The sequence below is a fragment of the Festucalex cinctus genome, chromosome 5 (assembly GCF_051991245.1).
Source record: "Festucalex cinctus isolate MCC-2025b chromosome 5, RoL_Fcin_1.0, whole genome shotgun sequence".
NCBI classification, from domain to species: domain Eukaryota; kingdom Metazoa; phylum Chordata; class Actinopteri; order Syngnathiformes; family Syngnathidae; genus Festucalex; species Festucalex cinctus.
This window is the reverse complement of record NC_135415.1, coordinates 27167700-27195478: the sequence shown is the minus strand read 5'-3', so window position 1 is coordinate 27195478 and position 27779 is coordinate 27167700. Positions and strand designations below refer to the sequence as shown.

General features: G+C 37.0%; 1 protein-coding gene across 1 annotated transcript; it reads right to left on the bottom strand.

Moving 5' to 3' along the window:
- Nucleotides 1-1017: 1017 nt before the first annotated feature.
- Nucleotides 1018-27770, bottom strand: pnpla7b (patatin-like phospholipase domain containing 7b). Its single transcript, XM_077520889.1, has 36 exons — nt 27728-27770; nt 27581-27604; nt 26813-26883; nt 25698-25772; nt 25416-25503; nt 23594-23673; nt 22977-23068; nt 22487-22627; nt 21807-21966; nt 21588-21668; nt 20780-20908; nt 20586-20666; nt 19577-19697; nt 19417-19485; nt 18829-18911; nt 16980-17129; nt 15476-15553; nt 15143-15348; nt 14925-15056; nt 13566-13689; nt 13310-13499; nt 12929-13078; nt 11502-11565; nt 10375-10543; nt 9012-9194; nt 8770-8888; nt 6027-6183; nt 5813-5929; nt 5584-5653; nt 4748-4864; nt 3625-3773; nt 3100-3252; nt 2895-3011; nt 2537-2621; nt 2342-2469; nt 1018-1301 (listed from the first exon to the last, which is right to left on the bottom strand). The coding sequence occupies exons 1-36, from the start codon at nt 27750-27752 to the stop codon at nt 1275-1277; spliced, it is 4005 nt and encodes a 1334-aa protein (XP_077377015.1). The 5' UTR covers nt 27753-27770; the 3' UTR covers nt 1018-1274.
- Nucleotides 27771-27779: the final 9 nt, after the last annotated feature.

The following is a 27779-nucleotide window of genomic DNA, read 5'->3' as shown; positions in this document are numbered from 1 at the left end:
TTTATTTATATATATATATATACTATTAGTTTTCATTTACTTAGATTCACTTTTTATTATTTGCTTTTATTCTATTTTATTATTTTAATGTTTGTGGGTAGGAGTCGGTTGGGGTTTTTGATTTCTCTTTTTCTTTCTTTTTAATGTGAAGCACGATTGTGTTGTTTTTAAAGTATGAAAGGTGCTATAGAAATAAAGATACAAAATAAATAAATAAATACAAATAACTTAATTTACATTTCATGCAGAGAACCTTTTGTATTTTTCAAGTGAGCAATATTTTACATGAAAAATATAAGATTCTTTTTGCTGGTATGGTATTGGCATGATCCAATTCTAGACTTTTCAATTTCATTCACCTCTACAGGTTAAATAACACATTTCTATAAATACACAACTGTAGTGACAGTACTGTAAAGTCTATCAAATAGTGCAGACATATTGTACAGCATCCTGTAGTATGAGTATGTAATGTTATGCAACACATATGGACTTGAAACAGTAGACGTACAGAAAATAATTCAGCTAGTGCCTTCCTATTGGTGTTAGGCTACACAAGTTCACATGTGAAACTTACTGGAGGTATGATCTCGCGTTGCTTCATTTGGCTGTGGCTAAATCTTGATTGATGTACAACAGTAAAATTAACACTCAAATGTAAAGAAACATTTGTGGACAATTTAAAGGAATATGCAGCCAAAATCATTTGCCGATCTGACGCAGCAAGATAAATGACTCAAAAGACTGGCAAAATGACAAACGAGTCATTCAAGGGTAATAAGTAGAAAGTTTTAGATTGGCAGTCTCCAGACTCAAACCCTATTGAGAATTCATATTACAAAAAGAATCAACTGACAACATGAGTGACCGCTAAAAATATCAATTGAAAGAGGCAGATGTGATAAAAGCATCACAAAGGAAGAATGCAAAAGTTTGGTGCTTGCCATATTGACCAAATGAAATTATGGCTGTCTACGGACATTTGACCAAAGAAATAAAAACACAGCAACAAACAACGTTTGTTCAGTTTTCTTCCACAATTAAGAATGCTGATGGGTGAATTTTCCAGTTATAGAATATGCCATTCAGTCAATATATTTTGACAGTCTTATGAAGACCATCGGTGTATCAGTATTGAAAGTTGGGTGAATTTCCCCGAAGAAATTCTGTGCTGAAAATGTATCGTGCATCATCGGCAAGTAGTCCCGACAGGCACGTCTGGCGTTCGATGGACGTCAGAGCCGATGACTTTCTCGTGAATGAATCGCCCGGTGTCACATTCTGACTTGGATTTCCTCATCCTGGGAATTAAATAAATAAATGAATAAATAAATAAATAAATAAATAAAGGGGGGGGGAAGTTTCACTGTATGCAGACATATGCAGAAAACAACATCATTTCCTGAAAAAGGTTCAAATAAAGTACCTGTTTGATATGTTTAGATGTAAAAGTCAGCTTTAAAATTGGTTAAAAATAAATGTTATTAAATCAAAATCATACTGTATTTCAAGGGTGTCCAAACTTTTTCATTTGAGGGGCACATACAGAAAAATAGAAGGACGCAAGGGCCACATAATGTTATGAAGACAAATTGTGTTTAGTCCTAAAAATTGTACAAATAATTGATTTGTGCTTTTGCATATTTAGAAAAATGCTACAGTATATAAACCAATTTATTTGTACTATAGCAGTAGGATTGTTATAGTTTTGGAATTTTTCAATTTAGTTAGTTTTTATTCATATTCAGGGTGGTTATGCTAGTTTTTATTAGTTTGGTTCTTTTAAAAATGCTTAGTTTTAGTTTAGTTTGTTAGTTTCAGTATTATGTTTTTTTTTTTTTATAAACCGAATAAAGGCATTTGCCGAAAATTAACGACAACTAGCGACCAATTTTATTTCATCCAGATAAACCGGATAATAAAGACATTTGCCAAAAATGATCGGCAACAATCAACCAATTTGATTTCATCCAGATAAACCGGATAATAAAGAAATTTGCCGAAAATGATCGGCAACAATCGACCAATTTGATTTCATACAGTTAACCCGGACAATAGGGAAATCTGCCGATAATTATTGGCAATTATTGACCAATTTGATTTCAATTGTATTCAAGTAAATTTTGCAAACGGTTTACTTATCGGTTATCGACATCGACACTTTCTAAATGATTGCTTTATCGGTATCGGTTGAAAATAGCATTATCGTGCATCCCTAATAGGAAGGGCCAAAATCTCAATGTGTAAACTTTGAAGTAAGCCAAACGTGTAACTAGAGAGAAAGAAAATCCAAGTGGTTTGCAAATTGACAAATGACGTTTGCATTTTTAGTCCGATATACCGTTTCAGCAGTGTCGACCGTCTCCTCTCCTTCTGTGTATTCGCCGCCAGGCAAAAAGGTCTCAAAGTCAGACAGGCTTTCTACTGCCTCCTCGTCATAGTCCGTCTGGTAATCTTCTGATAGCTCATCTGAAGAAAGACCAGTTAGTTTCATGATCATTTCAATGAAAAAAAATAATAAATTGAAAAATCATACCTTCAATTAATGCAGTCTTGACAGGCTCGATCCGTGACACGATCTCGGCCAAGTCAGTGAAGGAGGCATTTGGACATGTGACCACCTAAGAGAGGAAAAAAACGACAACAACATTATCAGCTCCTGTTCTCATACCAACAAACAATCGTGGTGCCCCTAGAGGTGACAGAGAGAACTGCAGGCAGTTTCTCTTCGTATACATCACTCCTTGAGCGATCCGAATTTCTGTTACAGTAGATTTAATTTGAGACTAGATTATGTTATACGTGCTCTAACATTGTATGTCATCATATTATACTGCAGCTTGTGAATTGTATTTTATATTTTTGCAGCAAAACACAAAACAAACTGTGCTCACATGACTACTTTTGGTCTTATGGAACTCCTCCTGATGTCTGTCTTTAAGCATGCTGTCCACCACATTACTCCGCCGCCAAACGTCAAACAGTGTCTTCCCGTGCTGATATCCCACTTCCTATATCATAATGAAAGATCAGTGTGTGATTTTCCAGCCATTAATGAAAGAGCTGGTAATTGTAGCAATGGATGACAAGAAAACGTACAGCAATTTCGTCAAACTTGCCAAACTCCAGTGTTCCGTAGTGGTCGATGGGAGGCCGGATGTACTCGCAGTACTCGCTGTCTTTAACCAACTCGAGTTGTCGGACACAACAAACATAAGCAAGACGGGTTTGGATCTCTGCCATATTAAGGACCTGGAGGGATGGGTTAGGAGCTTAATAGAGGCTAACAGAAAAATAATTGACAAGTACTGTTTTACAGTAATGTAGCCATTCACATGTTCAAACTTGAATATACAGTTTTGATTTTTTTTTTTGGCACAGAGCACTGAAGTGAAGGGCATTTGAAAAATATATGAACTCATTTGCTCCCAATAACGTGTAAATCCGTTTTTTTTTTAATGTTTTAAGTGTCCCAAAGACGTATTTATACGTTTAAAAAAATTTTTTTTTTTAAATTTTTATTTTTATTTTTATGCTAGAGCATACAGAAGGCTTTGATGCAGCCTCTCAACAGCAAAGAACGGTTGCAGAAATGGTGCCCACCTCTGCTAACGATTCGCATACCTTGACTTTCTCAGCGAGAGGGTTGAATCGCTTCCACAGAAGCCACCACCCATTCAGGGAATCGCCATAATTGGTCAAGTTGGTTTCATCTCGACTTCCGACATCGACAGCAATCACAACTTTGGCGCCCATGGAGCGAGCCACGTCAGCTGGAAACAAATAAAAGGAGATTTTCAATGGACATAAAAGCCAAACAAATAATGAAGTGAATTAATATCCCCCCCCCCCAATATGTATACAGTCAAATAATATAAAAACAACGTAAATTAAGGAAATTTCCCTTGTAAATTAATTTCCTATCTATCCATCCACACATCCATTTATTTCTAATATATAGTAATGAGGACAAGAATGAATCAATGTGACCGCCGATTAACTCTTTGACCGCCAAAAACGTTTAATAACGATTAGTAAAAACACGACGTATGCCGCCATAAACGTTAAATGACGTCAACTACGTTTTTGTGTTTGTTTGTTTTGTTTTTTTAATCAATAGTGCAACGTCTAAGCGCAGCGATGCCTGGTCAATAGGTTGTGGAATCAAAAACACCCACTAACTATGGCCATCAGATGGCAGCATTGTATCTCTTTTCAGTGGGCTGCCGGTGTATGACATTACAATGAAACATGACGAAATCTGATTTAATAGAACATTTTCAAGGATGAGGTGAATGATCAAAGCCTTTGTCACGTTAAATCCAATTCACAGAGTGTCACTAAACAAAAAACTATTAACGTCAAAGTCACTGTTGTGGAGAAAATTTTCCCAAAAAGCTTGTTTTCTCCTTATCTTTTCAATTTTCGCTTAATGTTACTCAAATTACCTATTTTCAAATGATAATTACAAAAGAACGAAATAAGGTACAAATACATTTTTTTCCTAATAAAAGAATGAAATGCGATCTTTCATTTGGTACCCGCATTGTATATATAGTAAAAGCGCGCAATATTCTGTTTGCCTTGAAAGATGAGTTAAAATGCTCGAAATCAGCTGGCACTGTCTGGGTTGTTTTTTGGATAACGTGTGGCATTAAAAGAGTTAAATACATATAATACTGGAAACAATACTAATACTAAACACAGTATAATTTGTATGATGTTGACATCTTAAGATTGGTCTTACCAGGCAGATTGTTGATGTAACCACCATCCATCAGTAAGTGCCCGTCTTTGGGATCACAAAGAGGGGGAAGGTAACCAGACAGTGACATACTGGCACGGACGTAACGCCACAGTGAACCTGACAGGAAATGCACGGTTTCAACACTGAACATAAATGGAAGCACTTCCAAGCATTCAATTAGTCAAGAATATGACATTTTATTTTCATGCAACATCAATATTGTCACTTGACGTCATTTTGTGACTTTGGAGTAAAAGTGGGTGGGCGGTAGGGAGGGATGTAACGATATCCAAACATCACGACCCGATATTATCACGATATGAAGGTCAGGATACGATAATTATCACAATATTGTGGGGCGGTTGGCGATATTTAAGAAAGATCACAATATTGAAAAAAAAAAAAAAAAAAAAAAAAAAAAAAAAGAGCGCTCATACTTAAAAAAAGCACAATATTGTGCTTTTGTACATAACAGAAATGCATATAAACCACCTACAATCTCTAATAACAATATTGAGGCACTTACTTGCTAATGCAAGCACACGATCGCTTCACAAGCAAATTAGATTCCCCTTCATCTGACATTTAGCATAGATTTTAAACATAGAAGGCCAAAACATCACTAATGAAAATTAAATTGCACTAATAAACTAGCCACTAGAGGGTACTAGAACTGCACACATGGAAATCAAGCTGACTTTTTTAACAGATGTGTTCCTTTTAAACATTGTGAACATGACGACGACAATATTGTGGCAATTTTAATATCACGATATCACGATATTGCCCTTATCGTGACATCCCTAGCAATAGGGGTCTTCAAGATTTATATTTACCATCAGTGTGAACTCTCATGGAGGAAGCTGTGATATCTGTTGTAATGTTGAAGTATGGTAACCATAAGTCCTGGCACAGGAAAAATGATAAAAGCATTTTTTGTTAAATTGTTATGTATTTTAGTAGGTATAGAAAAATGTTGGCATTGATCTTTTGTGGAGTCACGATCTCAATGCCAAGTGGGCAGACTCAAAAATATGTTTTCATTATTGCAACATTATACTATACCTCTATCTGTTTGCCTTTAAAAACGGAGCTAATGCCGGAGTTAAAGGAAGCCCCAGAAAACATGGAAGTGACAGGGTAGGTTAGATCCACAATCTTTTTAAAGAAAGATGTCATATCCTGAAAAAAGAACGGAAATGCAGCAACAATTAAAAATCGGTGCATTGACGAGTAGGCAACAACAAAAAACAGAATGACTAATTCCTCATTAACCTACCATGGCCCATTCACGAGCTCGAACCCTCATTCGACTGCCGCTTTTTTCCTCAGCATACAGTGCCCCAATGAAGGACCCGATGGAAGTCCCGCCCACAATATCCACGGGGATCCCTGCCTCGTTCAGTGCCCGGATGATGCCAACTTGGGAGCAACCCCTGAAAAAGACGCCACATATGAAGCAAAGAGTACTCACAGAGGGAACAGATCTCCACCATGATATGGCTATGATGTATCAATCAGATAGCTAAAAAGAAGTTAAAAGTTTGAAAGAAATTTCTGATCTGGAAGAAAATTTCATTACAGCTATTAAAAATGCAACAAATTAAAACCTTGTAGAGATTAGATAGACATTCCTCCCAATCACACCCTCGCAGTTCTTACTGTCAAATCTCAAAGTGTTCTCGAACAGAACGATGGAAGACACCATTTCCAAAAGTGTGGGTACTCTTTAGTGCAGTGGTGTCCAAACGACGGCCCGGGGGCCATTTGTGGCCCGGCGTCCATTTTTCAGTGGCCCGCGACATATGCTAAAAATGGCATTTGACTCAGTTCAAATAAAATAAACAAAAGATAAATGTTTGGAGATGGTCAAAGTAAGAAGGGAGGGTGTCGAAAAACAGGTGTCATTAAAGGTTATTTTAGTTAACGAAAACTAATGAAAAAACTAAAATTCCAAAAACAATGTTGTTACCGAAATAAAATAAAAACGAAAATGCTTTTAAAAAACAAAAACTAACTGAAACTACATTTTAAGTATAATTATAGCAAACATGTCCTTTGTTTTAGTCTTTGGTAATTAATTTAATGCATGAGCCTTTGGGGATGTTTTGAAATGTGATTTTTAGTAGATTTATTTTGATATAAACCGGAATAATGACGTTTGAAAGTATGTCACACAGAAGTGACGTCATCTAGCAGCAGCCAATAGAAAAGCACCAAAAGATAACGTTGCTCCCATGGCGTTTTTTTTTTAAAGATTGCGCACAAGTATTACACATTAAAAAAAAAACAAAAAAAACTAATAATAATACTGAAACTAACAAGCTAAACTAAAACTAAGCATTTTTTAAAGAACTAAACTAACAGAACCACCCTGAAAACTAATAAAAACTAACTAAAATGAAAAATTCCAAAACTATAATAACCCTACTGCCATATTACAAATAAATTGGTTTATATACTGTAGCATTTTTCTTAATATGCAAAAGCACAAATAAATTATTTCTACAATTTTTAGGACTAAACACAATTTCTCTTCATAACATTATGTGGCCCTTGCGTCCTTCTGATTTTCTGTATGTGGCCCTCAAATGAAAAAGTTTGGACACCCCTGATTCTGTGTTTATGCCCAAACCCACACAAAGGGAAGGAGGATCCAGGTTGCACACACACAATTTCTGTTTTGTACTGTATATCTCGGGTGAGTGCTGCGAGGTATGCAGTCAATACCTTGTTCAAGCTTCAGGCCGGAGCATTAAAAGGAAAAGAAATAGATGAGTTAGAGCACAAACAACCGAACCTTCACAACCAATCATCTATCAAAATGAAATATAAATCCTCTATTTTATTAGTATTATGTTTTCTTAGGCTGTATCAGTGTTTCTCAAATAGTGGGAAGGGCCCCCCCAGGGGGGCGCGAGGCTCCATCAAGGGGGGCGCGTTTGGCCTTGGGTAACATGCTTTTTTTATTTTTTTATTATTATTTTTTTACTGTCCTAGAATAAAGTGCAATTGCACCTCCACTACATTAGGGGGCAGTGGCACGCTTATTATTGGCAGCGTGTGCGCAGGGAGCATTCGCTTGGTGGTGTAGGGGTTTTGTTTGCACTGAGCATTCGTGCTTACACACAGCAAAAATAAATAAATAAATAAATAAATAAATCTGCACAAATTATTTTATATTTTTGTTTTGCAGGTTAGAGTTTTTTTGTTTGTTTTTGTTTTAAATATTGTGCTCCTGAGTTAATGTTGGTGATCAGTTTGAATGCATTATTATTTATTGATTTTATGTAATTTTATTTTTCCGTATCATATGGTTTGACATGGTCAGTCAAAAAATGTTTATAGTTTAATTAAGGATTAAATTTTATTTTTGAATTTCAGATGCACTTTAAATCTTTTCTGTTACAGTTAACTCATTCACTGCCAGTCATTATAGAAAATTTTTACATTTCCAATACTCGCGTGATATTACATTCAATAATTATATATAAACCGAATCTACCAAATAACAGAATAGACTCCCTACTTTTTGTCCCGTCCCGTTCTTTTATAATTGACAGCAGAAAAATGTAGGTTTGCCAAAATACAGCCATTTCTCCCATGGACTCTGAAACTGTGTTTATTTCCTATAAAATGGGGCAATGATGTCATCTACCGGTGGTTGGGCATCAGTAAAGTTGTTTCCAAGTTTGATATTTACAGTGGAGCATGCTCAGATTCGCCCCCATTTAGCACCGCTCTAAAAAATACAATTGACAAGTATACTTGTCAAAGGCAGTGAATGAGTTTAATAAAGCTATTCTTTGTTGTAAGTTGGTCCATATTTCTTTCTTTTTTTATTCTCTTATACGTTAATACGGATCCAGTGTTATGCAGAGGTGTGCTCATAACAATTTTATAGACAAATGATACTATTTATAGTCCGGGGGGGGACTTAGCCATTCTTGGGTCAAAATCTTGCTATTTAGTTTCTTTGCAATGTAGCGTTTGTATCAGGATTATCTTAAAAGCCGCAGTACCTGGCACCTCCCCCACCTAGCACAACAGCGATGCTGTTTCCTGTCAGAATCCTGGCCAAGCGGGAGAAGTCCGAGTGCCGATCTGGACACTTTTCAAACACACGTTGGTACAGCTCTCTCTACGGTCATACACAAAAAGAGAAAACACAAACAATTCATGCTCACACGCAGAAAGACGAACCAAAAGTGTTAACTGATCTACTGAACGCAAGGCTAAGTCAAGGTTGTAAAGGTTGAAGTACCAATTTAGGCAAACTCCTCCTGGAGAAAACTCTGCGAGGACAGGACAAGTGATGGTGTCTGGAGATCCAGCTCCGCATGTTCAGCCACTCAGCAGTCCCTTTGGGTGGGGGGCCGTCCTCCCTGTGCAGCAACACCAATTGCTTCTGGGCCCTAACAGCGCCGCTTTCCAACATTTGCTCCAACTACAGGCAGATGTGCATTGTAAATAACGTCTCACATACAGTAGGTAGTGTATGTAACAATTCATTCATTTTTTTTTCAAGATATTCTTTGAAAAATGTGTTTTTTGGGGGGGAAGAGGAAATGAAATTTTTAAAGTAAAATTAAAAAAGTTGAAACAATTTTTTTTCTCTCGCTATTTTGCTGTCACTTGAGAATAGCGGAGGTCTATTTAGGTATAATTTTGTTTTACTTTTTTTTTTTTTTTTTTTTTAAATTCTGATTTTTTAAAATTAAATTATACTTTATAATGTAGCTAAGAAGTTAGAAGAGATACATTTTGACAGAAAACAAAAATATTTTCTGTCAAATGCATATGAAAAACCTTACTCGAGTCTTTCTGTATTGTGAAAAAAAAAATAAAACTGAAAAAATAATGATATTCAAACTAAAATATGAGTAGTATCTGGGGTCAAAAGTCAAAACAGAATAAGATTTAAATTTCCGGTTCAGTGCGTGTGACGACTAGGGATGTCACGATAAGGGCAATATCATGATATCGTGATATTAAAACTGCCACAATATCGTCGTCGTCATGTTCACAATATTTAAAAGGAACACATCTGTTAAAAATAAAAAAGTCAGGTTGATTTCCATTTGTGCAGTTCTAGCACCCTCTAGTGGCTAGTTTATTAGTGCTTTAATTTTTATGAGGGATGTTTTGGCCTTCTATGTTAAAATCTATGCTAATTGTCAGATAAAGGGGAACCTAATTTGCTTGTGAAGCGATCAATGTGTGCTTGCATTAGCAAATAAGTGCCTCAATATTGTTATTAGAGATTGTAGGTGGTTTATATGCATTGCTGTTATGTACAAAAGCACAATATTGTGCTTTTTTTTTTTTTTTTTTTTTTTTTTAGTATGAGCTCTTTTTTTCCAATATTGTGATCTTTTTTAAATATCGCCAACCCCCCCCACAATATCGTGAGAATTATCGTATCATGACCTTCATATCGTGATAATATCGTATCGTGATGTTTGGATATCGTTACATCCCTAGTGACTACACACCGTCGATTGCAATCCCTAATAAAATCCATATTAAAATCGTCATAAACTATTGTTTGTAATGTTTTTTGTCCAACCCCCCAACCCAAATTCTCGGAAAAAAAACACTGCGACTGTATGAGTGAATTAACGGACCTCTCCCACTGTTGGCTCCTGTTCACCCAGTCCCACAATAATGATGCAATCAGCCTGACGAATGCAGCGCTGCGTCCACGGAGTAAGGCCGGAGTCGGATTGGTAGAGGACGATGCGATGGATGTCTTCCTGCTGGCCGAGCCAACTGGACAGACGGTACTCGTGGACACTTGAGAGGCAAGGAGCACAACCCAAGATTATTGCATGCAACGGGTAGCTAGCAACCAGTACTCATCATGAAGTACTGCTAAGCCAGTCTCCATTATTAAGGCTACCAAAGTGGGGTTATTTTCATACTACCATTGGGACTTATTAACTCATTCACTCGCAGCCATTTTCACAGAAGCAGTCCCGTTTTCTCCCGGCTGTTTTCCTGGATTTTGACTGATTTTGCAAGGCCCACAGAATATTGTGTTCTATTGCTATAAAAGCATGGAACCCATCAAAAGAAAATTAAGGTCTCTTCTTTCATCAGGAAAAAAAAGTATGTTTGTGAGTAAAAAAAAGTATGTATGTATATTTCTATCTGTTTCCGTTTTGCAGCAATTAGCATTAGAAGAGAGCTAAGTTTCATCAGTTTTCACAAATCTATTTAAAATTGTAAGTAATTGAGCTTTTTTTTCTACATGGCCCTGGTTGATCTCCTTTGCTCTGCTGCCACCTGCTGGCCGTTTGTGTAATAACTACCATTTCTGCAACCGTTCTTTGCAGTTGAGAGGCTGCATCAAAGCCTTCTGTATGCTCTAGCATAAAAAAAACAAAAAAAAAACAAAACAAAAAAAACGCGTATAAATACGTCTTTGGGACACTTAGAGAAACAAGGGTCGTCAGGGAAATAGCTCACCATGTGATTCTCTTATTTAGCGAGGATTGTCAATAAATCTGAAAGAGTTAGCAGTAGGCAGATTATTAGTGAAAATATTGTTTGAAGTTCAATTTTTGCATTGTTTTATAAATGTATAACCACTGTTTTTCCATTTAAAATTTACATTTGTGAAGTTTGTTGAAATACTTTTAGTGTTTTAATATTTTGACCTCTTGCAGAGGACAGTTTAAATAACCTCCTGACTGCAGACCAGAAAATCAAATTCACATAAGAAAAAAAGTTCAACATTTTTCTGGTGTACCTGTCCAAGGCAGCAGAGCCCAGCCGTTGTTTAATGATGTCGCTTGTCAGGAGTAATGTAGGCCCTATGGGAAACAAGGTTACACAATACCGGTTTCAAATCTTTCCATTTTCCTCAACTCATGGTGGTCACGGTTGTTACTTTGCTGTATTTTGTTGGAAATATGTACAGAACTTTAATAAAATATATGGGATTATAGTTATTGAAACATGAGATAAACTTTTTCCAATGCCTCATTTTCCTACATGTTGCAGTTAATTTTAGGTTATCATGCTATATATTTTCTTATTCTTGGACTAGGAATATTGTTGTACTTTTCTTTGTATGTGACCACGGTGGTGTGCAAAACACTGACACTAGTTAATGACGGATTATCGGCCGGGCCGATTATCGGTGCCGATATTTGGCATGTTGACAAATATCGGCATCGGCTTTTTTACGAATCTGAAGGCCGATTAAAGCTGGACTCTCACCGAGCAGTGAATGCTTGTGAATGTATAGCCAATTTGGTGTTTTCATCAGGATACGTAAGATGTTCACAGACACTTTGTCCTCGTTGCAAAGACATTTTGAACATATTCCGACAAATTTTCACTGTTTGTGAAGATCTTTTGAACCCTGACGAAAACCCAAAATTAGATACATTTGTCACTGCTGACACTGGGAAGTCCCAACGCTTTTTAATTTTTAAAAATAATTAAAAAAAATTACATTCAGAAATGATGTTGAAATTTTGGAAAACTTTATTTCAGTGGAAAACTTTAGAAAACTATGTATTTATTTATTTATTTGCTGCAAACACTTGGAAGTTCCAACACTTTTTAATTTAGAAAAAATAATAATAAAAAAACAACAACTATAAATTATGTTGAAATTTTTGAAAACGTTTACAGTTGAAAACTATTTATTTATTTATGTATTTATGTATTTATTTATTTATTCACTGCAAACACTGGAAAGTCCCAACACTTTTTAATTTATAAAAAAAAATAATAATTAAAAAAAATAACTTTAGAAATTATGTTGAAATTTTTGAAAACTTTTACAGTAGAAAACTATGTATTTATTTATTTATTTATTTATTTATTTATTCACTGCAAACACTGGAAAATCCCAACACTTTTTTTTATTTATATATATATAAAAAATAGAAATTATGTTAAAATTTTGGAAAACTTTACAGTAGAAAACGATGTATTTATTTATTTAGTTGCCTAGTTTTGAATTTGGCTTAACACATGCTGATGAACCTGGAAGTTCCCTACAATTTCAGTTAAAAAAAAAAATTATTACACAAAGATTGTATTGTTTATATGTTAAAATTTAAAAGAAAAGTTATTTTTTTTACGTTTTTTTTTTTTTTTACGCTATTATTTTCTCTTTTACTGCACATGGCTAAGATCAAAAATCAAAATGGATGATCGTACCGATACCACTAAGTGCATGCTGTAGCTCCAAGGTGAACGCCATGAGAGGAATTTCATCCGACACAGGCAGAATGGCCACAGTGGATAGATTGGAGGCCGGATTCCCAGCATCCCACTTACTGTTTGGGGTGTGGAGGGGCACATTTCTACCTAGAAGTCAAAGACTTTTCTTATGAAAAGCAAAAAACACCTTCAGTACATCACACCATAATTCATATTTTTATAATATAATATAAAAAGCTTTCACTACAGCATAATGTGCCACTTTAATAATTTCTTTTCAAGGACTCCATACAGTATCACAGCCACATTACTTAGCCGACAATCGACACTTTTTATTTTTATAATTTCAAAAAGTGATAGAGCCTTAACAGTACATACCAGCCAGGGGTCCATTGACCTGCTGCATATTGCCCAAGATCTTCTGTCCCAGCAAATGAATCAGCCTAGTGACAACCTGAGGATACCTCCTCTTAATCGAGTTGAGAGCTCCTTCAGGCAGCTTGGCCAGCTCAGAGTCCCTCACGGCGTGGACCGTCGTGGCTCGGTTCATGTGGGTCAGAGCTTCGACCTAGATAGGTCACATTCAAAGGCAACCTGTCATTGTCGACTATATTCAATATACTTCAACACTTACCACTCCAATCAGGTCCCCGCGGCCATACTCTCCTGCAAGCTCCTTCTTCCCATTATCTTTTGCAATGACGGAGCGCAAACGGCCGCTAAGGACGATGAAGGTGCTGTCGGACTTGTCTCCTTGTCTGCATCCAATCAGAAAAGATATCGTTTATACTTCTTACGCACACAAGCATCGACATGATAATGAAAGAAACTATAGGCTGAAGCCATTCTAGCAGTGATTCTGACTATTTTTATTATTATTATTATTATTATTATTTTTAACACAAGAGCCACCTCAGCAGAGCAAAATCAAGGAGGGAGCCACTTTAGCGACAACAGATCAAATCACCGGACTCCTTAGATGGAGCGCCGACATATGTTTCCATGTTTGACAGCCACCTCTTTTTTGAAAACGGCTTTAATTGAGATGAAAGGCGACTTAGAATTTGGGTATTTGCATATTAGTGGCATAATGTTTGTTATCTATTTATGTAGCAGAATTTAAAAAAGAAAAGTATTGACTGTGTTTTTGAATGGTTCTAAGTCGCCGCTAGGCATCTGCCGATATTACATTCTGACAGTATGATATCAGTGAGCAAAAATATCACGGTCTTGCGGTATTGAAATTGCAGCTCTAAAATGTCCTTTTTTGGAAAAATTGGGGGAAATAAAAACAGCATTGAACACAATCGAATTAGTGTTGTTTTTTGGTACATTAACAAACATGTACCATGTTATTAAATAAATAAATAAATAAATAAATAAATAAATGCATCCTACTGCCAAGTTTAAATAAATAAATGTGTACAATCTTCTCATTGTTCAAATTCTTCTTTGCAAGTGTCCCATCAATGGTAAGCTCTTTTTCGAACAGACCACCGTTAACTCAACTGTCACACTTTGCGGGTGCGTTTGCACCGTTATATAATTAGAGCAATATCATTTGTGAATAGTACGTTAAAGGCGCAGTCTGCCGGTTTCACTCAAGAAAATGCACTTTTTAAATACAGGATTTAAACAAACAAACTACTTCTCAATTTATAGATATGGGCTTTTCATAACGTGTGGGGGTGATTTTGTCCTAAACCCCCAACCCCCCAGCCTATATTTTGCCATTTTGTGTTTGTTTTGTAAAGAGCGGGACGTTTCTGTGGAAAGACAGTGTTTACACCCCTCCAGCCAATCGCAGAGCGGGACAGGGTGGCGTGTCGCAAACGGGGCCGGGCAAATTTGTCGGCTGCGTGACGTCACTCCCTCGGCAATTTGAAAGCATGCACGGATTTTGTTTTTTCTTCACTCACTGATTCACACACGTAAGCTTCTGTGAGTGAGTGAGTGAAAAAATAAATAAATAACCGCGGTCTTCAAGGCGTACCTGTAGACAGCACGGCCAGCCTCCAAAGCCATCCAGTCCAAGGCAAAGTCAATCTGCCTGACAAAGGGTGACACCCTCCTCACGACAGTGTGAGCTACATTCAACACCACTCGGGGCTCCTCGCGCATTATCCTGTCAAGTAAAACAAAAAAGTTCTGTTTGCAAAATAAAGCTTCAGGGAAATCATGATGACAAGAAAGTTATTTGCATGGCCTTACTCATAAAAGTGAGCCTTTGATATGGAGAGGAAGGTGCAGTCTTTGTGAGCACGCGTGGTGAAGATAAGCGGCTCCCCCGTGAGCACAGCGAGGTGTCCCACCATCTCTCCCGGGTGGGTCACAAAAAGCAGCGTCTCCTCCTCACGGTCAATCATACGCTGGTACACATGGAGTGAACCTGAGATGACAAACGCCACGCTCACATCCTGCAAGTAAGGGAAAGGACACCGATAAGAAAAAGCACCGTCCCTCCAATTAGGGATGAAAATTGATAATAGAGCATTTCATAAACGGTATTAATTATTTTATACACTACAGTGTTGCTCTGAAAACCTGGTCTCCTTGGTGGGCCACAACTGAATTGGCTTTGACTTGGCGAAATGTCACCCTGCCCTCCAGTAGACCAGGATCCTGAGAAAATTCAACAGACTTGATAGGAAATCATTTTCAACTAAACAAGGAACCGCAACTGTAAAAAGTGAAAACTCACAATACCTTTAAACTACAATGTTGGTTAGTATGAAGCAAACTATTTAAAGTGGAAGGTTGGTTAAGTTACAATCCGTTTTTCTTGAGCAGGGTGAGTCGTGGTGCATTGAATTGTTTGAAGGCATCATTTGATTTTTGACATTTGTATTTGCCTGATGGATGGTGGTTGAACGAATGACGAAGGTGGTGAGTGTTCCTCTGTGATCAGGATGGCTTTCCTGAGAGCGCTCATACAGATGGCGAGTGGAATTTATGGTGAAACAATTCTTTTGTTATGTGCGAGTTTTGATTTTCTGTTTGCTGGTGAGATATTTGTATGAGGATGTGATATTGGAGGTGAGAATGACATACAAAATAATGTATGACCAATTGGTAGACCAAAAGTATTTAAAATCTTTTTACTGATATTATAATTCCTCATCTTCCTAAGAAGATGGAGGGATTTTAGAGTTGTTTTTTTTTTGTTTTTTTTTAATAAATTGTGTCCAAGTGAGTTTGGAAAAAAGGTGGGGATCCATCTGTGTCCCAGATGTTTAATACTAGGGCTGTAACTCATGATTATTCTAATAATTGATTAACCTGTTGATTATTTTGTCAATTAACTGATGAATTGGATTATTTTATTTTATTTTTTTTAATTTCCAAAATGCACCAACAATTATGATTCAGTTACTGGTTTGGGCTGTAACAATCAGAAAATGTTGATTATTGTTTTCCAAAGTAAAAACAATGTTTTATTTTGATTGGGCATAAAGATCAGTCCACCTTCATGAGGGACTACATAAATTAATTATACAGAATTAATATTGACTAATGAGAAGCTTAAATTCTGACTATTTATGCTCCAAGTTGGAGACCCACAATTTGGTATCATTATTTTGGGATACAACACAACAATCTTTAAAGGGATACTTGACATATTTAGCCATTTTTGGCAGTCAAACATTAATATTTTTTGCCTATAACAAATTTTATATTTTCATTATTTTTCATGTACAATTAGTACCTTTAAAAACACATTTTGCAACTTGCTGTCGACTGAAAATGACATCACAAGGGCTCAGGTAACCAATCACAGCTCACCTGTTTTCTAGGTTTGGTCATGTGACATTCACAAGCTGAGCTGTGATTGGCTACCTGAGCCCTTGTGATATGATGCCGATATCATTTGACAGCCATTTTTTTTTTAATACAGTAATTTGCCTTGTTGAGTGCTCCTGTATTTTAACACACTTTTTAGCTGCAAACTGCAAACACTCCCTCATTCGTAAAATATGAGTTTGGATCTGAATGTTCAAAAAGTCGACGCATTAAAACAACAACATGAACAATTGAGTTTGTGGCCTACCTGGAGCTGGATGACCTGCAGCAGGTCCTTTTTGGCAGCTTGGAAAATGGCATTGACTTTATTATGGGGGTCATTTCCTGTTCCAGCCTCACCATAGTGGTAAACTGCCGAAGGACTCTGTTGCATTGTCACAGTCTTCTTTAAAATAGACTGCAAAAAACAGACACTGAATGAATTTAAAAAATATATGACATACAATTTTGCTATTTACTGTATACATATGTCCCTGTGTTTTCTCCAAGTACTCATACTCACATTCCACAAACATGCCTCTTAACTCATTCACTCCCAGCCATTTTCACATTTCGCAATCCCGTTCGCTCCCGGCTGTATTGCTGGATTTTGACTGATTTTGCAAGGCCCACAGAATGTTGTGTTCTATTGCTATAAAATCATGGAACCTATAAAAAAAAAGATTAAAGTCTCTTCTTTTATCAGAAAAAAAAGTATGTTTCTATCTGTTTCCGTTTTGCAGCAATTAGCATTAAAAGAGAGCTAAGTTTCATCAGTTTTCACAAATCTATTTAAAATTGTAAGTAATTTAGCTTTTTTACTACATGGGCCTTGTTGATCTCCTTTGCTCTGCTGCCACCTGCTGGCCGTTTGTGTAATAACTACCATTCCTGCAACCGTTCTTTGCAATTGAGAGGCTGCATCAAAGCCTTCTGTATGCTCTAGCATGAAAAAAAAAAACAACAACGTATAAATACGTCTTTGGGACACTTAAAACATAAAAAAAACAAAAATGTATTTACACGTTATTGGGAGCAAATGAGTTAATTAAGTTCATTAAAACTCATTCACTGCCAGTCATTATAGAAATTTTTTACATTTCCAATACTCACGTGATATTCCATTCAATAATTATATATAAACCGAATCTACCAAATAACAGAATAGACTCCCTACTTTTTGTCCCGTCCCGTTCTTTTATAATTGACAGCAGAAAAATGTAGGTTTGCCAAAATACAGCCATTTCTCCCATGGACTCTGAAACTGTGTTTATTTCCTATAAAATGGGGCAATGATGTCATCTACCGGTGGTTGGGCATCAGTAAAGTTGTTTCCAAGTTTGATATTTACAGTGGAGCATGCTCAGATTCGCCCCCATTTAGCACCGCTCTAAAAAATACAATTGACAAGTATACTTGTCAAAGGCAGTGAATGAGTTAAAGTCTCTAATTTGGCCAGAAGTGTGAATGAGAGAATGGTTGTCCATAAATGCCCCCCGCGATTAGCGTCCAGTCTATAATGGTATACGGTACCCTGTTTCTCGCTCAAAGTCAGTTGGGTAAGCTCCAGCTCACCCATGACACATTCTATCAAAAATAAGGGGATGGACGGATCCACTAACTTTTTTAATGTGACCAGAGATTAAACTGATTAATCTCAATACACCCGCAGACACAGAAGCCCATCAAAAAAGGTCTCTTTGGGCCCATTTTCTAAAGGTTTGTGCGTGGGGAAAAAAAAAAACAACAGAAAAGAAAAAACAAGCACAAACTTGATGTGCTCACTCAAACAGATGTGAAAGCGGATCTACTGATCGATACTCAGGACTGCATCTGCCAAATGGGCAAAATTGCCATGTAGTTCATTTTTCGTGTAGTGGGTGACGTCCACTCAACGCCCCCACCCCCACTTCCAATTCCATCACTTCAAACTTGATCTTGCACTAGAGACACTCACCCTAAAGCGTCGTGATGAGGAGCTGAATCCCATAACCGTCTTCTTCCCCACCATTTTTACTATTGTTGTCAACTTAGCTTACAACCTATTTGACTGAATGAACATGCAATTCGGCACCCGCAAGTTGCGATCTTTGAGAAAGAATAAAGAAGATAATCACCTTTACTGGACTAGAGGGCGCAGCCTCCTCGGAAGCAACTCGATTCCGTTCAGAAACTCTGTTAAGAACCATTGACATTTCATCTGCGTGACGAACAGACACATGTAATGGTTTGACCAGGTCATATCAGAAAAACAATTGTTCATACCACTCCAGCACATAAATGTTTTCTGCAGTGTTTTTTTCCCCTTCAGCAATTTACTGAAACATTGGCCTTGCGACAGGCAATAATAAAAAACAAACAAATAAATAAATAAATTTTAAAAAAAATGTCTTGAGGTGGCTAAGACCCTTTCGCAGATCTGTACGTTTCTATCACCAATAACGTTTCCTTTTTGGTGAAAAAATAAATAAATCCATGTACACATGTGAGTCTTTGTTCTGAAGCTTGAGAACATTTCCTGTTGTAACATAATTAAAAATGGCTCCAGCATACTTTCAACATACGTTTCAACCTTGAAACGACATTGTACCGAAGGTCAAATGAAAACTCCAGAATACAGCGTTGACAAAGAATTTATTTGAACCAACTAAAATATGAACTGCATGTTACTACTACAGAAAAGAATGAATGAGGTAGAGTGTTACCTGTAACAGCGAGTGGAGTGGACAGCGAGCGAGATTTCTTGTATTTGGAACTTGAATTTTCAGTCTTTTCTGTTTTTTTAAAAAAAAAAAAAAAGAAAAAGAAAACATGAGCTAATCAAAAATGCCCACATGAACAAAACTGCATATTGTGCTCCCTGACCTGGGTCTGCTTTTTCAGAGCCCAACTCATCCGAGTGGGAAGGCTGCCTGCGAAGACCTCTGTGTGGATGAACCTCTCCTAAGACATGAGCCACTGACACCAAGTAGATGGCTTGACTATCCTGAAACATGTCAAATTCAATCAAAACAGCCCCACGTGTGCTGTGACCCTTCATCCCAAATATTTTCATTCATGCAGGTCATTGGCAGTGGCTACAAAGAATCTGCTGCCAATAAGCAAAATGGGGTTGGCGGTCTGGTGCCTGGAATGCGGCTGGCGTGGGCCGCTCTGCTGGGTGAGCTGGTCTTGGTAGTGCTCAGGAGTCCTCCGACAACAACAACTACAAGTAGCAACAGTGGTGGCTGAGCTGACCAGAATCGAGGCAAAATTGCTTGAAAGCAATGGGCCGAAAGCAAGCCGTGCTACTCTTCTGGAAGCCACAACGTGTGCGAAAGCTGATCCGAGGTCAGCGAAGACGCTACTGGTGAAAGAGAAGAAATGCGCTTGCCTTGGCTGCTCGCCTGGTGGGGTGGGCCTGCTGGCGGCGTCTGGGGACCGACTCACCAGTTCCAAATGACTGGGACTAGCCGCAATCTACACGCGGACATTCAAGATGAACTGAGCGAGCAGTGTCTGGGATAGTATGGGATGGATAACGATAAAAATCAATGACTATTCTAAACAATGTATATGACTGATGTGTTACAGTAATGGTTCGATGGGGACGGGTCTCCAATAAGCCATCGGATTCTGCCCTTCTTTCGGATGTCAATGTTGCAAATGATGTGATGCGATCGATGTAAGCTGTAATGTGTCGGAAAGGAAAAATAATAATAAACCAAACCAAACCAAACCAAAAGGACTTAACTCAATTGTATGCACTGGGTGGGAGAGATTCAGGTTTAAAAAGGTCCACTACAGAGGACAAATCTGAATTGCTGGTAGTCAGGAGGTTACAAAAACACCAATGTGACAAAAGTCAGGCAAATAGTTAAGTAAAGTAGCCTACCGTGTTGAAGAGCTCAGTGGTGAGGCCAAGATAGTTGTGTAACGCAAGGAAGGTCACTCTCTGGAGACGCACCATGATGATCTGCACATGACACAGGAACATGTGTAAACATCTGTTGCCTCTGTCTGACATTCTATTGCTTGTAAATCACTGCAGGATTTCAAAACTCTTTTTGTAACACTTGCTCTCCTTACCTGGATTACACGGACAAGAGTTTCAGGATATTTGTCAAAGACCGATTGGAACGCCGCCGCTGGAAGACGCAGGACCGTGGATGGGACCGCAGCCCTCGCAGATACCGTCTTGTATGGAGCCGGGTAGCCCTGAAATGACAATGAAACTATTGTGTTGAGAAGGTTAAATATTAGTTCAACTATACAGAATTAGGGATGGAACGATATCCAAACATCACGATACGATATTATCACGATATGAAGGTCATGATACAATAATTATCACGATATTGTGGGGCGGGGGGATATTTAAAAAAGATCACAATATTGTATAAAAAAAAAAAAAAAAAAAAAAAGCTCATACAAAAAAACACAAAAAAAAAAAACACCTACAATCTCTAATAACAATATTGACACACATTGATCGCTTCACAAGCAAATTAGATTCCCCTTCATCTGACAATTAGCATAGATTTTAAACATAGAAGGCCAAAACATCCCTAATGAAAATTAAATTGCACTAATAAACTAGCCACTAGAGTGTGCTAGAACTGCACAAATGGAAATCAACCTGACCGTTTTTAACAGATGTGTTCCTTTTAAATATCGTGAACATGATGACGACGATATTGTGGCAGTTTTAATATCACGATATCACGATATTGCCCTTATCGTTACATCCCTACACAGAACACGTAGTGAATAATGTTTTCGGGCTTGTGTGTTCATTAAACATCAATGCAAACTCATAACTGCACTGCCCGAGACGCAACCAAAAACGTCAAATACGTCAAAGTATATAAGCATAATTATACAGCTTGAAACTTACAGTGATGATATCTAAGATACTGAGCAAACTGTGGACACTGTCGCCTTGTAAAACCTCCTTTACCACAGCATCTGTACCATCCTGCAGCAAAAAAAATAAATAAATAAATAAAAAAAAAACACAAAACACATGATCAAATCACTCTGATTCACAAAAAAACTTGTTTGGAGCTAAGCAAATAAATAAATAAATAAATAATCAACTGTGCTGTAGTCTTACACTCTCACGGATGCACAGCTCTAGGCGGCCATCTTGAACAACATATATACTGTCATCTGCATCTCCTGGGCGGAATAGAGCCTCTCCCTGATGCAGTTGGATCAGGACCATGTGACGGCATAGCTCGAGGAAGAGTGGCTTCTCAAAGTGTCCAAGCACCCTATATATATAAAATAAAAAATAAAAAATAAATAAAAAAAATGGCTTGAATGACGATTCAATACGTATCTTGATACATGGGGAGAATCGATTCGATTCAATACGGCTCAGTTGAAGAGGTTATGATGCAATGAGTTTCTTGTCATTTGACATACATATCAATGAACTAGAGGTGTCAAAATTACTCGATTAATTGACAACCAATATTAATCCACACTATTTTAAATAATCAAATAATTGTTTAGAACCATTTTTTAACTTGAAATTGTCAGTGTTTATATGTACACATTTACTTTTTTGAAATACACAGTACAGGCCAAAAGCTTGGACAAACCTTCTCATGCGAAGCATTTTCTTTATTTTCATGACTATTTACATTGTAGATTCTCACTGAAGGCATCAAAACTATGAATGAACATTTGGAGTTATGTACTTAAAAAAAAAAAAAAAAAAAAAGTGAAATAATTGAAAACAAGTTTTATATTCTAGTTTGTTCAACATAGTCACTCTACTGTACTTACCTGACATTTTTCAGCATGTACAGCACCTCAGATGGTAGGTGGGAGCTCTGCACATCAAATTCTGTCAAGTCTGCCTCCAGCAATGAAGGAGGGGGCTCCTTAGGCTGCAAGGATGGGGGATCCCTTCGGATACGGAGGATCCTAAAACGCATACAATCCATATGTGCATGGACAGACAGGCACGCTCTCACCTCAACTATGCAACTGTAAAATAATTTAGCCTGAATAACCTGAACTGAAATTACATTTCACAAAAAAAAATAATAAAGCCAAAGAAAAACCCTGACAGGAAGTAATTATTCAAGGAATGTGGTCCTTTTGAATGGTGTCTTTCTTTTAAATAATCAAAAAAAAATTACGTTTTTATCAGTGCTTCTTTTCAATACATTATAGCGCTTGAAAGCATTTCACTTTGTAATGATGCCCCATTTGTGGGATGAACAGCTGAGTACAACAACAACAACAACAACAACAACAACATGTGACTCACTTGCGAGCTATAGTCAGGACTTTGGTCCTTTTCCGCACCCTCTGCCGGGAAGTGGAGTTGGACGAGGTGGGGGGAGAAGACAATGTCTGGACCTTCAAAGCAAAAAAAAAAAAAAAAAAAATTGATAGCAAAAATAATTATTGCATATACCGCACATTTTATATGTTGACATTCGATCATGGAGTCTTTTCATCAAATTTTGTAAGTATAGATGAGGCACTACTTTTAATTAAAAGCTGAATCTGACATGAAGTAGTCAACAGCAGTCATGGCAACTTTTTGTCGCTTAGTGCTACATGACTACACATACAGTATACACAGGTAGCTCGACTCACAGGTAATTTGTTTCATGACGCCGTTTGTAAGTTGAAACGTTCTTTTGGAGGGATTTTAAAATATCAGCCATAAATAAGAGGAGAGATGTGAGCAGAACATGTATAAGACGGACTAAAAAAAAAAAGAGGCAATGTTTTATTGATTATTCATTCCCCTCCTACATCAAGAAATAATTTCCTGACTGGTTGTTTGGGAAACTATAGGGACAGCTAAATGCAAGTGACTTCATGTAGCAACAGGAACGTGTCCAGAAATAGGCATCAGTAAATAAATGTACTAACCTTTCTCATGATCTTTCGCCCGTAGAACATAACCTTGTCTCTTTTTCGAAAGCGATAATGTGGTTTGCCTGCTTCCTCCTCTGAAACACACCAGCAACCTTTGTTAAGATTTTTTTTCTGGTTTTTCTGAGGTCTGCTGGTGCTAATATTTGTGCTATACTTATGCATCACGTGACGAGGCTCCACATCCATGTCAGAATTTTACTTCAAACAACAAGTAAACATACAGACAGTATTGTGCCCAACCTGCTTTCATAGTGGCAATCTACAGGGTGTTCCAAAATGGTTGACCCCATTCTAAATGCCCATATCTCGGAAACTACTTGATGGATCTTAATGAAACTAAATACACTTTATGTTGAAGGTCATACGTTTTATTGGTTAAATTTAAAAATAAATAAATTTGTGAAGAAGGCACGCTGCACTGTCTTCGGTGACTGAGTCTGAGCATACTCTAACACGCAAAATGCCTTTTCTTTTGAAGTGAACGGCATTTCTTAAGCTGAAAAGATAGAAATGCCAAACGTTACACACAACAACTTGAAACGTTTCTACACAAGCTGTGAAAATTTGAGGTCATTCCAATGAAAATTGTCAAAATTATTGGCCTAGGAAATGGGCTCAAAACATTTTGGAACACCCTGTATTACTGTCTAAAAAGGACAAAATAGCGTCAATGCAGTCAGGCCAAAATCAGAACGGCCTGACAAAATATTTGATCCATTCAAGGTAGTCAGATTATTTTCCTTTATTTGTTTGACGGTTGTCAATCAATGAAATTCACACGAAAAAAAAAGAAAAAAAAAAACTTGTTGGTTTTATTTAATGGTCTAACACTGTGGTGTCCAAAATACGGCCCGGGGGCCATTTGCGGCCCGCCGTCCATTTTTCAGTGGCCCGCGATATATGCTAAAAATAAAATAAACAAAACAAAAATGTTTGGAGATGGTCAAAGTAAGAAGGGGGGGGGGGGGGGGGGTATTGAAAAACAGGTGCCATTAAAAGTTATTTTAATTAACTAAAACTAATGAAAAAACTAAAACTAAAATTCAAAAAACATAAAAAACGAAAACTAACTGAAACTACATTTTATGTTTACAAAACTAACTATAATTATTGCAAACATGTTCTTCGTTTTAGTTTTTGGTCATTAATTTAATGCATGAGCTTTTGGGGATGATTTTAAATGTGATTTTTAGTAGATTTATTTTGATATAAACCGGAATAATGACGTTTGAAAGTGTGTCACACAGAAGTGACGTCATCGAGCAGCAGCCAATAGAAAAGCACCTTCCGATGACGTTGCTCCCATTGTGTTTTTTAAATATTGTGCACAAGTAATACACATTTTAAAAAAAAACTAATACTAATACTGAAATTAACAAGCCAAACTAAAACTTAGCATTTTTTTAAAGAACTAAACTAATAAAAACTAACAGAACCACCCTGAAAACGAATAAAAACTCAAATGAAAAATTTCAAAACTATAATAACCCTACTTCCATATTACAAATAAATTAGTTTATATACTGTAGCATTTTTCTAAATATGCAAAAGTATAAATAAATTATTTGTACAATTTTTAGGACTAAACACAATTTCTCTTCATAACATTATGTGGCCCTTGCGTCCTGATTTTCTGTATGTGGGCCTCAAATGAAAATGTTTGGACACCCCTGATCTAACACAACACAATATTTACCAGCCTCGATAAATGTTTGCCTTTGTTTTACATTGCGTCAAAACTCCGGCCTCATCACAGATAATAATTATATTTATCTATCATGATCTACATTGGAAAATGAACACTAAGTATACTGACTTGACAGCCTGTATCTTCTGTAGAGAAGGAACACCACACCTCCAACAAGGGAAACAACTGTCACAGCTCCAATGAGAAGAGCCGTCCACTAAAAGAAAACACGTGACATTCAAACGGCTCTTCAATTAAACAATCACAACTTGCGTGGACCATAATCATAAGCATTTTCAATCCTGCACCACCATAAGTATCGGATAGATTAACAAGGGCAGTCAACTCTCTAGATGTCCAGTGAGTCAAGAACAATACTTCATTTAACGAGTACACACTGTGGGTGTTTACCATGTTGGCCTCGGTCCGTTCCTCGATAATCTGCTGCATCTTGGCCTTGAGCTCACTCCCAAAAGGAGCCAAGCTCTGAAACAAAAAAAAAAAAAAAAGCACATTCGCAACACCAGTGTTGAAGTTGAGATGAAGTGCAAACCGTGCAAAAAGTAAAGTACTGTGAATATGTTCCGGATGTTGATGAGAGTGCGTAAATATGAGCACATCACCGCCATGCTGCATATTCTACACTGGCTCCACAGTGAATCCAAAATCTCCTTCACACCCATCACCGCTTAAAGATAGACCGCTATCGTTTTTCAGGGCCGATACCAATACCGATTGTTAGTAGTCAAGGAGGCCAATAACCGGTATTTGAAGCCAATATTCATTTTCAGTAAAGGGAGGGAAAATTAGCATCAAATATTTTATACATATAACATAAAGTGCAACTATAAACATGGCTGAAATATCTTAAAGCATTATGTTTATTTAACTTTTCAGATGAGCAAAATGTTGCAAATGGTTTTTTGTTGTTTTGTTTTTTTTATCTTAGGGACTTGACATCTTCAGTATAAAATTCTAAAAAAAACAACAACAACAACAACAACAACAAAAAACCCTTCAGGGCGCTCCAATGATCATCAGTATGTTTTACAAAGTTAAATGAAAACTTAAAAAATTTAATACTGCAGCTCCTTTTCTACTAAATATCTCTAACAAAGATATATTATATAAATAAATAATTCCCTAAGGTTTCCAAAGTCTTAAATTGATCATTTAGCGCCATCTGCCCCCCCCCCCCTGCTCAAGACCATGGACGACGGGGCCTTCGAGTTATTTATTCAATTCTTTATTTTACTAGTTCCAAGTGTAAATATTACTCTAAAACTGAGTCTATTTGCTCCCATTCTATATTGAGTCAAATTTACTCAGAATTGACTGTCCACCTCAGAGCTCCACAGAGGGTAGAAGTAAAAAACAAAACAAAAACCTCCCTTAAAAAAAATAATATATATATATATATATATATATATATATATATATATATATATATATATATATATATATATATATATATATAAGATGTATGTAAGATGATCACAATGACTTGAACACAATGACAGACCTACCAGATTTATACTGCAAATCTCGTCTTCATTGTTGCTTTCCATGTCTGATTGAAGTGAACACAAGGCAGCCCCTAGGTGTGATAGAATTAGGAAATTTCAGGATGTTGAATACAATGGACTATAACCTATTTGTATACTTGTATGTGGGTGGGGAATATGCATCACAAATCTAAGGAACACGTAAAGTCATGTAAAGACTCCCCTAAAGGAAAAAAAAAAAAATAGGTCACCCATTATATCAGCCGAGCGTCAGTAACCAGATACTCCAGAAACACCTCCAGTGGACTGTCCTATGAGCTTTAACCGCCCCGAAATTGGACAAAGGGCAGACGGAATTTAAAAACAAGTATCGCTTATCTGTTGTTTATATAGCTTTGAACCGGGCCAGCCTTTCACCTTGAAGTAATTAAATTTAAGTTCCAGTTAATCTATGGTCATTTTATGTATTTTTTCGTGACATATGTCCTGTGCATGCAGGAACGAGGGAGCGACTTTAGTGCCCGGGGAGATCTACCTCAGTAAGTTCTGTGGGTTGTGTGGGAGGCTACAAAGTTGCGTTATATTTTTAATGGACTTCAGACTAGGTCAATCAGAAAATGATCCAGTTTTGTTGCTGACAAATGCGCTGTGCAGCGCACCTTTGGCGAAGACCCGAGTAAAAATATTCAGTGAGGTTGCATGCAGGAATGACATTATTCAATTTAGAAATAAGTGAAATACATCGCCTGATGACCTCAGTTAATTCCAATCACAGTCTGGTTTACTCACTTTGGACTCCGCCTCCGTGATGCGCTACGATAAATGCGGTAAAAGTTTTTGAAAGAAGAGAAAAGTTCAAACAAAACGCGCCAGTTGTTAATGCAAGATATGCGTAAAGAAATTCATTCGGAATACAGCAAATATTTTCTCACGTACCCGCTTTTTGCTTTCGCGAATGCATGCGTATATCAACAACAAGGTCAAGATT